The sequence below is a fragment of the Podarcis gaigeae genome (genome assembly GCF_964106915.1).
Source record: "Podarcis gaigeae genome assembly, chromosome: 10".
In the NCBI taxonomy this organism is placed as follows: Eukaryota; Metazoa; Chordata; class Lepidosauria; order Squamata; family Lacertidae; genus Podarcis; species Podarcis gaigeae.
In genome coordinates this window covers 29,911,349-29,925,466 of record NC_139686.1, presented here as the reverse complement: position 1 = coordinate 29,925,466, position 14,118 = coordinate 29,911,349, and the positions used below count along the sequence as shown (strand labels likewise).

Here is a 14,118-nt window from a genome sequence, read left to right as displayed (position 1 = left end):
GTCCTGTACATCTTTGCCTATGACAGCAGCATGATGTCTGTATGTAGCAGGGCAGATTAGCTTTGGCTCAGCAATGCTGCTTAAACTTCTGATGACTTTGTTTCATGTTTCAGCAGGTACTTGCTGAGACACTTGGAGACAAACAGTTTGCCAATTCTGGTCATGCAGCATTAAAAATAAATACAGTGGTACCTCGCAAGACAAAATTAATTCGTTCCGCGAGTCTTTTCATCTTGCGAGGTTTTTCGTCTTGCGAAGCATGGTCAGTCGCAACTGCACCTCTTCAAGCGGTTTTAAGAAAAAGGAAACAAACCCGCAAGACGTTTTCGTCTTGCGAAGCAAGCCCATAGGGAAATTCATCTTGCGAAGCAACTCAAAAAACGAAAAACTCTTTCGTCTTGCGAGTTTTTTGCTTCCGAGGCATTCATCTTGCGAGGTACCACTGTACATCTATCTTTTACATCTAGAGGACAAGAGCACTTTTACATCCTCCAGCTTAGCACCAGCTCTTTGAAAGACCGCTGAAATAAAAGACCCAACAAGCGCTGCAAGTCTTCAGTACATGAAAATTCAATGGCTCTAGAGCTGCCAATAAAAATACTTTTCTGAATGCCTTCACGTTATGAAATGGGTCCCCCACTGGTACACTCAGGAGACAATTTCTAGCTGATGTTAGACACTGTATTAATAGGAAAGAAAGTGATATTTTGCTTGACTTGTAAGCCACGTAATGGAAACTCTGTAAAGCGAAAAGGATATTGCAGGAAAGAGTCAGTCTTTCAATCTTGTTACATTCAGAAAAGAATAATGAATTTCAGAAAGGCAGCTTCGGCAAGTTATACATACAATGTGCAACATAATTGGGGTTACATGGGCATAGCTGGAGGGGGGCAGCTGCCCCTACTAAAGAATACAAATCTGAGGTTCTGCCCCCCCCCCCAACAAAAATCCTGGCTACACCCATGTGTGGTTAAAAATTGTATTAAATAAAGACCTTAATTTGTTGTCTTGCAAACTGATGTGGCCCCTGCATAGATTTGCCAGTTTTTACTGGCTCAGATCCTCTGCTTTTTATAGCAGAATGACACACATAAATCCAACCTCCCCGCCATTTATCACTAACGGGGGAAACTTTGCCTGTTAAATGTCTGCATGTCAGGCTGCTGTTGATACACAGCAGCAGGGCCTATACTAGAATTTTATTTTATTTTATTTATGCTGTCTAATTTTAAATTGCTGTTATGGCCTAATCTGTATTGAAATTGTCCTTTGTTTTTTCCGGTGTTATGCTTCGCTGACTAGCTGTACGAATTAATCTGGTTTGTGACCGTTTAATAAAATTTGAAATTTTTTACTAGAAGCCGGCAGTCCTATCCTTGCCATGTGATATGATTTAAGGTTGATCAGTAGTTTGAAACATTCTTCTGCTCAGCTACTTGAGGCTCTGACTAAAGTCCAGCTAATGATAACTTAATTCAGATATTTTTCAGAGCCAACCAATTTGCACAGTCTTTGAATTTAGTTAGCGACTATGATTCATATTGTGCAAGCATGCTGAAGTGCGTGCTTATTTGCTCAGCTCTTGGGCAATTTGCTTTAGACTTAGAGGACAACAGCATTCTTTTAGGGAGCAGTCTCACAGCAGAAACCGAACAGAAGACAGGGAAAGACTGAAGATCACTTTTTAAAATTAATTAGAAGTTAGCTTCCCCAAAAAGATGAAAAATAATCTCCTTTTCTGAAATGGGAGAAATTAGTTTTAAAACCAGGTGTTTAGCAGCCAAAGCAAAAGAGTTGGCAGGTCTGGTTTTGTGGTTAGTAAAATATATGCTTTATTGTTCTGGTTAAAGGCTGAGCTATGCTACTTAGAATACTCCCTTTCTAGGACCAGTGGTCAGGGATGATGGGAATCGTAGTCCCAAAACATCTGGCGGGCCGAGTTTGGGGATGCCTGGTTTAAAGAAAAACCTTAATCTTTGCCATCCATGACAACTGATAACAAAATGGTTCAAAATATAAGATATAAATCTGTATGTGCTAAGAGTAAAGGTAAAGGAACCCCGGACCATTAGGTCCAGTCGTGACCGACTCTGTGGTTGCAGCGCTTATCTCGCTTTATTGGTTGAGGGAGCCGGCATACGGCTTCCGGGTCATGTGGCCAGCATGACTAAGCCGCTTCTGGCGAACCAGAGCAGCGCACAGAAACGCCATTTACCTTCCCGCCGGAACGGTACCTATTTATCTACTTGCACTTTGACGTGCTTTCAAACTGCTAGGTTGGCAGGAGCAGGGACCGAGCAACGGGAGCTCACCCCATCGCTGAGATTCAAACTGCCAACCTTCTGATCAGCAAGTCCTAGGCTCTGTGGTCTAACCCACAGCGCCACCCGCATACCATGTTAAGAGTAGGATGATTGAATTAAAAGTTTGGCTAGAAAAGTGGTTTCAAAGTGGTCAATCTGCACAGGCTTAAGAGAGCACACCTTGCATTCAACATTACCTTGCATTCGTGAAGAGTTTAATAATTCATTACTCATCCTCTTGTTCTCAATTTAATGCCTGTTCAGGTTGCAGTTCTCATCTCCTTAGCCAGCATTATACATAGCACCTTATCCCCCCAAAAAATCTGGTTTAAATTAGTCAACACAATTACCTCTAACAACAGACAGCGATATTGCTGATTTTTATCACATCTGTTTTTGTTCACTACCAAACAGGATGAGGAAGATAATGTTACACTGTTGTGTATATTTTATGTGTAAAGATGATAACCCTGTTGTCTTGACTCCTGCAGCCCTGTTCCTCTCCATGCTTTTTTTCATTTCCTCTTTTGCTCTCTCCACCTCCAGTTGATAATATTTACAGAAGCACATGACAGTAACGTGTCTAGGATGGAGTCAGATTTGGCATCACATTGTGCAAAGCCTCTTACAGAATGTTAGATCGTACTCAGGAGAGAAAAATGAAATATTTATAATAATGAAGTCATACTGTCAGTGCCTGAAAAACTTGGATAGGGTTTCGGGTTTTGCCATCCCCACCTGAACCCACTCCAACTCCCCCAGAGAACTGGACCAAATTATACCAGAACTTATTTTTCCTCTCCCTCTCAAACACCTAGCTAAGCTACCCCAACTCTTCTCTCTTCAGGTAAGCCATGACTATTTGTGGAGGAAGCACCCACTGTGGTCGTCTAACATTCCATAGAGGCAGTGTGGCGTAAATATGAAGAGTGTTGGGCCCAATTTAAAACCCCACTCATCTATGAGTGGGTGACCTTGAGCCAGTCACTCTAACCTCCATCATTAGGATTCTTGTGAAGATAAAGAGGGATGGGGGACACCATGTATGTCAGTCACCCTGAGCTCCTTGAAGGAAGCGCAGCATAGAAATATAGTAATATTCTCCCTAGCTGCATACAAATGAATAGGAAATATTACTGCTTGGTCACAGCATTTGTGAAAACTTTATTCAGCAGCCTCATTTAGCATGGGAAAGGGGCTTCTGGAGGGTCAATATTGTCAAACCATTGGGAGTCAGAAACCCTTGACGATCTACTAGTGATTAACCTTCTGCCCTCCTCTTAAGCCCAGCAAAGAGTGTTTTGGAGTGGTTTCAAACATTACAGACCCTGAGACATCTGGGTGATTCAGACTATTTATTTATTTAACTCCACTTATGAGTCACTTCCCATAAAATATATAGAAGTGATTTCAGTCCTAGGCTGAATTCCTGGCATTTCTGGATGTTTGTTTAAGAAAGCAAAAAATTGGGTAGCAGGGTGATGTGAAAAACCTTTGTCCCAGACCCTGGAGAATCACTTCCAGGCAGAGTAAACAACACCAGGCCACATCATGGACAAAAAGTTTGATATGATGAAAGGTAGTCTTGCATATTTTTGTGTATTTTGACAGTGCAATCCTCTGACTCCCAAGCTTAAGACTGTCACCTGAGTTCTCCCTGCTTTCAATAACGTTTGTGCTGTCATAATAATTGTTGCTTCAGAGTATGCAACTTCTCGAAAGAGTACTACCTTCTTAGACCCATCTATCTAATTTCCCAGACTGCATTTCACATTTCCAAGACCAGAAAATGTGTGCAAATTGCCATAACGATTCACCATTAAGCATTTAGCCACACTTTTATTACCACCATTATCATAATTTGTCATCAGAGTCAGGATATGAACTACAACTCTCAAGAGGCTTGACTTTCAGAAGCACATTTTCTTCTTGGGATTCCTAGGCACTTACTAGTTCACATTTTCTTATTTGGTACAGAGCTGCATGAGCAACATAAATATGGAACTGATGTTTATATGCCCCTGTACCGCAAAATTAGCTTTGGATTATTGCATATCATCACAGTGACCAGGATAAATACCGAGTGCAGTTGCTACAGCAAGGACATTTTTTTCACCATTTAAAACAACTGTACATAAAAGAGGTTGTCTAATCTATCCATTTATATGATGGCCTTAACAACACTGTAGAACACGGAAAGATAGATTGCAATGAAGAGCACACAGGCTACCTTCACCTGCTTCAAAGTTGCACTTGTTTCTTGCATAGCAAAAGCTTTCCTCATTCTGATGTTGGTCTGGAATCTCACATGCAGAGGGATATTGGTGCCATCTAAACCATACTTGCCTGGCCCACTGGTTATGTGTTCAGTGGCCACAACAAACTTTAGTGCAGCAAAAGTCTGTGGTATGTCCTTTAAGATGGAAAATGAAGGGCCCCTGAAACGGGAGCACAAAGACATGCAGGGATGTGGGAGTGTACTGGTGATGTGGTCTAAGATCTTCGCTTTGCGGGCTGAACTCAGTGTGGGTCTGACCAAGTTAAAAAGCAGGGTCAGTGCACATTTTGTTACTTTTGCTGTCAGCTGTATAGCTTCCTGAACTCCTTCAAGCAGTCCCAGGAAGAGAGAGAAAATAATTTGCTTCATGACTGGTCGCAACACTGTCTGGTAGGTTTCATAGTTTTCTTGAAGGAAGGGGCTTATGGAATGGTGCAGCCTTGTAGATGAAATAGCTGGTAGACTTCTTTGTTTCAGGAACCCTAGCAACTCCAGAGCCCATTTGGCAGCACACCATTGCAAGACACCAGCCAAATAAAAACACAAGTACCTTGCAGCTGCCCGAGAATGCCATAGGATTTTGAGTGCTGGGACGAGCACTTCCTTCCAGAGCTTCCTGATGAGAATTAAATGCATGGCACGTAACATCTTTAGGCTGCAGTGCCACAAGATGAAGATCCCAGTCGCTTGCACAGTGACCCAACAGAAGACTAGCTTGACTATGGTGGCCAAGGGGCGCAATAGCGGCATGTAGACTTTTACCAATAGGTAATGCATAAAGAAGTAGAGTAGCATGAGCTGGGTTTGGGGAAGCAGCCTCAAAGTCAGCTGTGCCATGTACATCACGGTTTGTTTCCCAATTGGCTGGTAAATGGCAAGCCTCTTCTCACCTGCCATTTTGTTAATGTAGACCCCTTAGAAACAAGGCCACGCTCATCCCAGCACAAATGTCTTGCCTTGCTTTGCCTTGCCTTCTGACTTGAGCCATCTGTTTTTGGACTCCCCTTATGTAACTGGGTGATGATGACACCACAGTAGATTGCATCAGAAAGAGGGCTAAGTGTGGTTATGCTGGGATGGGGTTGTACCTTGAGCTCCAGCCCAGCCAAACTATGAGGTGTTTTTTTTTTTTTTAAAAAAAAACAAAAACCCTAATGGGCAGGATTCAGACTCCTCACTCCCAGACTACAACCCCATAGTGGGGGAAAGTTCACAGATAAGAAGCTGGAGTGTACTTGGGTGTTGGGGAAAGAGATGGGTCATACTCAGTACGATTACTGTGGGTCAGTAACAGCACAGAGCTGCCTGAGCATCAGTGACAGCAGTGCAGGGAAGCAAAGAGATTTTCTGTAAGGAATACTGTAATTTTCTTCCTCGGTCTCCTCCTTCCTCTTCTTTATTATACTTAAACCTCTTCTGACTTGGAAGAGGGGCTGCTGAAGAGATCTTTGGAACCCAAAAGCTTGCATTTTCAGCCATTACCAAACTTTAACAGACGCCTCCAAACTAATACCATCTTCTCTGCTTTGTACACCCTAGTGCTGTTGGGGGGGGGGGATTATAGGTTTAGCTGGACTCCCGCGTCGTTGACAATCCTGTCCTTTGATAGACAAATTTAAGCCCCAATTTCCCGGCCTCCAGTATTATGACTAGATAGAGACATCCCTCCCCCACCGAAAGGACTGAATTTGCTTCCTCGTACGCATGCACGAGTTTAATGAGGGACCTCCCGAAAAAGCAGTCCTTCACGCGAAATGGCATCATCTGAGGAAAGCATAACCCTCCCGGCATCCGTAGCCTTTACTTTAAAAAAAAAAAGTTATCGTTTCCTTCTGTCTCCTCGCGATATTTCGCATAGATGATTACAGTGCACATGGGACCGATTTGGAAACGCATGCGCACGCGTATCGGCTGGACGCGACTGCGCACGCCTAGGAAGCGAAGGGATAAATAGCGCACGCGCACCTTTCCACTTCCCTTCTACATCGGCTCGGAGACAAAATGGTAGGTGGTAGTTGGGCTTTGCGGGAAACATGCAATCCGCTGCCATCGGGTCAGTGGTCGTTCCGGCCGTGCTCAATCCCGGTCTATCTCGCTTAAGGGTCTTTGTTGAAGGCACACCGAGAATTATTTGGGTGCTACATAAGCCTCACTCCTTAACGGGGTCCTGGGCCTATTCTCATTACCGATGACTGCTGAGTTGGCCTAACGTGAGGCTGCCTGCCGTCATCTCTTATCTCATCTAAAGAAAGGGTGTCTTGAAATTGCTGAAACTTGTTATAGCTACTTAGGCAGCAATTCCTTACTTAAGCGGAAGGCCCCATTGGGACTTATTTCAAAGTAGGCGTGCATAAGATTCGTATTGTTATCCCGGAGTGCATCGCCCTTGCTAAAACGCCTTGAACGTATTAATTACAGATAATTTTGTAAGGTCATTGCATGTGGTTGACTAGAACAGCTCCACCAAGGAGCGTGGTCGGTCATGGCTCTTAATGCAGGAATGGGAGGGCGTGTGGCTGTCCGGATGTTGCTGGCTTCAACTGCTTCTATCCCTGATCTTTGGCTGGGGCTTTTTTATAGTATAGTCTTTGATTTTATTTGAGAGACAAGTCGTACTGTACTTAGTAAATGCTTTATCCTCTTGTCTTAAAAACAAAAGGCCTCCATTACCTCAGGTTATGGCTGAAGAGTTAACTATAAAAGGGCCATTCTGACTGTATTTTTATAAAAATCTCATAGGGTGGGTTGGTTATTTAATGCAACATTGTGAGTTTTGTGTACCTGTGTTTGAGATGTAGTATTGCCAAACTTGCAAGGAAAACAGGCTAGGCATGTTGCTTGGCATGCACTGCATTACTGTACACAACAGAAGCACGCTTTAGTGTTGCTCCCAAGGGATTTATTATGGGCAAGGGAACTTTCTCTCCCAGGGTGTTTAGAGCATTTCCTTGCCTTCCTAAGAACCCTGAGGTTGTTGAGGACTTGCAAAGCTTCTACTAAGCAAAATGTCTTTTCCTCCCTTCTAGTCCCACCGCAAGTTTTCAGCTCCCAGGCATGGGTCTTTGGGCTTTCTGCCTCGCAAGCGTAGCCGTCGGCACAGAGGCAAGGTGAAGAGCTTTCCTAAAGATGACCCCAGCAAGCCCATCCACCTCACTGCATTTCTTGGATACAAAGCTGGCATGACCCACATTGTCCGTGAAGTTGACAGACCTGGCTCCAGTACGTATTTCTTCTCTTGGGAGGGAAGTGAAATTGATACATGGCATTGATATACTTTAGGACACTTCACATAGTAATTTTCAATACTTCTACAATGTGACATTATTAGTTTTGTTATTTTAGATGAAGGTGTGAGGCTAGCAGCTTGCCTGAGTTTACTTGCTTCATAGCCAAGATGGAGTATGTATGAACCAGGACTTGCTGTTCTACACTACCAGTCCATGTGCTCTATCATTCCTAGTGGGCAGCAGAAAGAAGTGTATTGTTCTGATCACCAGGGTTGTTTTATTTGTGTTTGAAAAGACCAGGCATAAGAACTGTTGCTGCACCTATTCCTCACCTTATGCACTCCTTTAGCTTTTCAGGACAGCACACATGCTCCATGTTAGGCTTTAACCTGACAACAGAAGGATTAGGTTGCTTTTGGATGGTGTTTTAATTTCCCTCAGTTATAGAAACTATAGGCTCATTAGTATCTTTTAGTTCTCATCTGTTCTGTTATCTGTTTCATAGAGGTCAACAAGAAAGAAGTTGTTGAGGCAGTTACTGTGGTAGAAACCCCTCCCATGGTTATTGTGGGGATTGTGGGCTACGTTGAAACTCCCCGTGGCCTTCGCACCTTCAAGACCATCTTTGCCGAGCATATCAGCGATGAGTGCAAGCGTCGGTTCTACAAGAACTGGTAATTATGGCTGAGATTCTTAAGTTCCATGAGTTCGGAAGATGCAGGAATAGTTAGCCCCAATTATATTGCTCTCTTGTAGAACTCTCTAGAACTGAGTTGACAGCAACTCAGTTTATATTCCAGTAAGGGGGTAAGGTTTTATGATGCCCTCTTGGGTATGTGAACACTACAGATGATGATTTCTCGACGGGCGGACATTAAAAAATCACCTTTGGTGCTTGTTGCTGATTGTCGAGCACTGACTGTAGTTTGCTATCTTAGGAGAGTGTAGTATGACTTCTTTCCTGGTGGCAACAAATTTCTAGTTGAGTTGCCTCCTGATATAGTCTTAGCATGGATCTTGGGAAGGATTTCCCCCCCTTACAGTGTGGCATGTTCATGTTAATCAGGGTACTATAATCTGTAACCTTCCTGAATATCTGAACTTGAGGTATGCAAATGTAAAAGTTGCCCTTTAAGATTTGTGGGTTGTCTATGTTAGGAAGGTAACAGTGGCATTATGGTTTTAAAAGGCAAGATAGAAAGCTATAAATGAGTAAAGTGAAGTTAACACTATGAAGTAGAAATGGAGCTTCTAAGGCAGAATACATTTTCTTAATTACTGTTCTGTGTAGTGCATATTAATGTTCTTTGTATGGAATTATGGCAGCTCCGCTCAGCTCTGGCAGCCTTGCCTTTGCTTGATGAGCTCCAGGCTCCGCTTGCTGGTGGAAAAGGCTCCTTAGAAGCCAGCAATGAGCCAAAACGGATTCCTGTGGCAGCTTCTTCCACTCAACCACCTCTCTGGGTGGGCTGATGAAGGGCTCTGCCAATCCCCATCTCTGCTCTGCTCCTCCTTGAAGGCATAAGTCCAAGAAGAAGGCCTTTACCAAGTACTGCAAGAAGTGGCAGGATGAAGAAGGCAAGAAACAACTGGAGAAGGACTTCAACAGCATGAAGAAGTACTGCCAGGTTATCAGGGTCATAGCTCACACTCAGGTGAGCTCTTGCCTTGCCTATTTCCTGAAGCACATGAATTCACAGATAGTTTAATGTCAGTGGCCAAAGATCTGCTAATAGCAGATTAAACAGTTGGCTGGTAGTGCTTTTAAAGTCTTGTGAAGTAAATGGGGCCTCATTGCATCTGGTATTTGATGTAATATTTACCTAGTAGCTATTGTACCATGATGCACTCCCTATCTTTCAACCCTTTGACTTAGCCCTTTTTAAATACAGCTTTGTGACTGTAAAATTGGACGATGCTTTATAAGCCTTTCAGAATCCTTTTAATGGAATATTGAAAACCAGAAGGTGGCAAGTACTGGAAGGATACAGGATTTTGTTAGCTCAGTCAAACCTTGCTGCCCCACAATATAGTTTATTTCTTCAAAGGTTTTATAATTTAGCTATTTCACAGTAATTTGTCTAAAGGCTCTTGTTTAACTTGTGAAGGGTCTTGATTCTAATACATGCAATGAGCTGTTGATGAATGCATCAGAAAATCAATATAGCCTTTAAAAATGCATTGCATTGTTTGGCTCAGAAGGCCCTCAAGAAGAATGATGGTATTGGATGAAATTTAAGTCATCAGTTAATGTTGCAAACATATTTTTTTTGTAAAGGCATTAAATTACCATTTGCTTTGTGTAGATTGAGCTAGAAATAATAATTGATACTGAAAAAATGCAAACATGATTAGGCATTTTGCCACAACCAATGCATTAACTCTTTATTTGGTATCTCAGATGCGAATGCTTCCGCTTCGGCAAAAGAAGTCTCACTTGATGGAAATCCAGGTGAATGGTGGCACTGTAGCTGAGAAGGTGGATTGGGCTCGAGTGAAGTTGGAGCAGCAAGTGCCCGTGTCGACTGTCTTTGGCCAGGATGAAATGATTGATGTCATTGGCGTCACAAAGGGCAAGGGGTACAAAGGTAATTTATTTTCCAGTCAACAATATGTCAGAGATTAAACTACTAAGAGTGTCCTTAACATCCTATGTAGTTTATTTGGCTTTGGCGTAAAGAGGGTTGGCAAAATATTCTTGGTTTGCAAGAGGCTGTTCAGTGATGAGATCATGGAATATGCACTGGGCGCAGTGCCCGATACCCATGAGGAGTCATTCCATGCTGCCTTCCTTCTGAGACCAGCTTTGCAAGAAACAGGAGAGGGTTTGGCCACTTCAGGGTGGTCATTTGTAAGATCCCTTTATTTTAGTATAGTAATCTCACGTGTTTGGAAGACATTTCATTGATATCCCACACAGTTGAGGCTCCAGTCAATTCGATGTTGGAGCTAAGTAGTTCTAACAAGTTCCATGTCTCTTCCTCTTAGGTGTTACCAGCCGATGGCACACCAAAAAACTGCCCCGTAAGACTCACAGGGGTCTGCGTAAAGTGGCTTGTATTGGTGCCTGGCATCCTGCTCGTGTGGCTTTCTCTGTGGCTCGAGCTGGTCAGAAGGGGTACCATCACCGCACAGAAATCAATAAGAAGGTATGGATGCGCTTTGCAGCATTATTATTATTATTATTATTATTATTATTATTATTTTATTATTTTAATGGTTCCATTCCAGTTGAAGCCTGAACATGTTCTGTGTTCATAAAATGTTACTGCAGAACGGCAGGTGGGTAGAAAGAGTGTGTGGTGTTATTAGAGGTCGGTTTACTTAGCTGGATTTGAGCCCATGACTGAAAAAGTTCTCTGCCAAGCTCTTCTACAACAGTGTCCGCTTCACTTACCACTTGCCCTACAACACTGCAGGTTGTATAAGAATGCAGCATTTCACTAAAGAGCAACCCATTCTGCTAAAATTCTATATGGAAATCTTGTCCTAGTTGAGCAGTTGGGACAATATAGTTCCATACCAGTAATGTCACTTGCTGGCCAATCGCTACCTCCCCCTCAACTGTAAATATGTGAGTGCATTCTTAAAATGGTTATGAGTCATTGCAAGTTCTAAAGATAGTCACTGCAGTTGATTACAAGCATTGTAATGGTACAACTTGCTTATAAATATAACTTTCCAAAGTGAAACATTCCAAAGCTTAACGTGTAGGAGATAGCAGTGTACCAGCTAACACAAAAATTGCAACTTCCTTGGGAATTAAAGGTTTTCTAAAAGAGTTATGTCCTTATTGGTGGGCCACAAATCTTTGTGTGGGTTTTGAGCTAGATTTGTTTAGGGTTAATTATGGCAAGAAACATTGGAAACTACAGCTGCTCAGAATCTTGCCTTCTCAAAACCTATAATGGGAAATTAGACCTCTATAGTAGGGATCTGTGAGTTGCCAGGTGTCACCAGATTCATAAACTCTGGTGTTAATTTTTTTGTGTTTCATTGTTGAAAAGTATTCATTTCTTCCTCCCCTTTTTTGTTTTTCACATAGATCTACAAGATTGGCCAAGGATACCAAATCAAGGATGGCAAGCTGATCAAAAACAATGCTTCAACAGAGTATGATCAGTCTGACAAGAGCATTAACCCTCTGGTGAGTGGCTTTCAAATTTAAATGTGGGGGTCTGTGTAGAACATCATTGGGTGGAAGCCTGTGTGTCCCTCAAAGATTTGCCACTGCTGCATTTTGGAGGCATAGAGTAACCTTCAGTACTCTTAGTTTTAAGTTGTCCTCTTAACAATTCCTAAAGGTGCCATTCACTTCAACATAAACCATCTCCCCCACCTTTTACCCCTTCAGTGATTGTCTGCCATGAGTTCTGCCCTTCTGGTTTGGCTGGACATTAAAATCTCTGGCCTCTGAATCCCATTGGGGGTGAGGGGAAACTGCAGAATTCAGAATATTGGTGGTATGTAGTACTAAATAATTGCCATATGCATTTATTTGCTCTTCTCACACAGGGCGGATTTGTCCATTATGGTGAAGTGACCAATGATTTTATCATGTTGAAAGGCTGTGTTGTTGGGACCAAGAAGAGAGTTCTCACTCTGCGCAAGGTGAGCAGTGGAAGGGTGGTGACGGATCTCTTTGAAGTTTCCTTTGCTAGATGAGGTGGTATAGCTGTCTGTTTGAATATTGTAAGCTCTCCAATAATGTCAGGGTGCTAGAATGATAGCATTTTCTGTACCAAATTGTGACACTAAAAGCATGCACACTGCTTCCAATAGATCAGCTTCTCCAAGAAGTGTGAGAGGGCTTTTATTGCTCATTGGCCTCTTTACATTCTTAGAACAGTATACAGCAACCAGGCTTTCCAGCAGGGACAATCCTCAGGTTGCTGGCTGCTGACCTCTGTTTATATAGTTAGGCCATAATCATGTATTGGCAAATCAGGCCTAAATTCTTCTTAAATGGCACATTATGCACAGTGGTTGAATGCAGGCCTGAGATCTAAAGTTAACATTGTTCTTCAAGCCACATACCAGATGGGTGGGGTGGGTGTGTTAGAATTTGCAGTACAATGTAGTAGTGAAGCTTGAAGAGCTGTAGAAAAATGTTTCTGAATTACTGGCTTTCCATCACTTAACCTTTTCCATTTGAGATTTTGCAGTTGCCTGCCAGTCGGCCTTACTCTATGTCCTTTTTCCCCTAGTCCTTGCTTGTGCAGACCAAGCGTCGGGCCCTGGAGAAGATTGACTTGAAATTTATTGACACCACTTCCAAATTTGGTCATGGCCGCTTCCAGACAGCTGAGGAGAAGAAGGTTTTCATGGTAAGAGCACTTCCTTTCTAGTGTCCAGTATATAAGCTACTTGCTGCATCTGCTTTTAAGAAAATGGTGTTTTGAATTGATCTTTTAATGCCGATGTAATTGAACAGTGGGCAACACAGAAATTTGTTTGAAGGTGTGTGAAAAGACTTACTAATGGTTCAGGATTAGGATCAGCTCTTGCATGTGTAAATAGATTAAATGGTATTGACATAGTCTCAATTCAGCCCTAGTACATTCAAATTCAATTGGGGGACCTTTGTGTGCATTTACCTACTCCAAATTTGCAGTTAAGGCACAACAGTAGTTGCTCACATAAGAATCTTGCTGACCACACTTTGTCTAGCATTTTTGGGAATCTCCAGAACCAGCAAGCATTAAGTGGTCCCTCAGGAATGTAACCAGTAGTCCACTAGTGAACTGCTATATGCTGTGGCCAGTTGGTGGCAGCAGACTTTTAACAATTGTGTTGTGTTCCATAGTCTATTGCCTTCTGTCTCTTTTTTAAAAAAATCCACCTGTTAATTAATGTTAAATGGTTTGGGATGTGTCTTGAGATTATGGATCTCCTGTTGTTTAGACTGACACATTTCTATTTTCTTCGCAGGGACCACTCAAGAAAGATCGCATTGCCAAAGAAGAGACCGCTTAATTTCTGGAATGCTGTTCTGGCTTGTAGTCTTATAATAAAGCTACAAATATCAAATACACTGTCTGCTTCATGTTTTATGAATGATAGAAATGTTAATTGGTCTTTAGGTGGGCTGTGATAATTGCTTGGGTTTTAAAATGTTATATAGCATTGCTCTTCTGCAAGACAGGATGCTATGTGGCGGGTGCACCCTCATTTCAGTAGACTTGCTGATGTATGGGCAGCAAACTTTACACAGAATCAAGTGTAAAAGCATCTGCTCCTAGAAACTGTTGGTTTCAAATCATAATTTAAATGAAAATTTAGTTTGGAATACGGTAGGAACATAAGAAGC

The 14,118-nt window shown here is 42.4% G+C and overlaps 1 protein-coding gene across 1 annotated transcript; it reads left to right on the top strand.

Moving 5' to 3' along the window:
- Positions 1–6,444: 6,444 nt before the first annotated feature.
- RPL3 (ribosomal protein L3) lies at positions 6,445–13,838 on the top strand. The gene is made up of 10 exons (XM_083701846.1): positions 6,445–6,585; positions 7,608–7,800; positions 8,314–8,482; positions 9,328–9,463; positions 10,210–10,396; positions 10,797–10,957; positions 11,854–11,955; positions 12,324–12,419; positions 13,016–13,135; positions 13,740–13,838. The coding sequence occupies exons 1-10, from the start codon at positions 6,583–6,585 to the stop codon at positions 13,782–13,784; spliced, it is 1,212 nt and encodes a 403-aa protein (XP_083557972.1). The 5' UTR covers positions 6,445–6,582; the 3' UTR covers positions 13,785–13,838.
- The last annotated feature ends 280 nt before the right edge of the window (positions 13,839–14,118 follow it).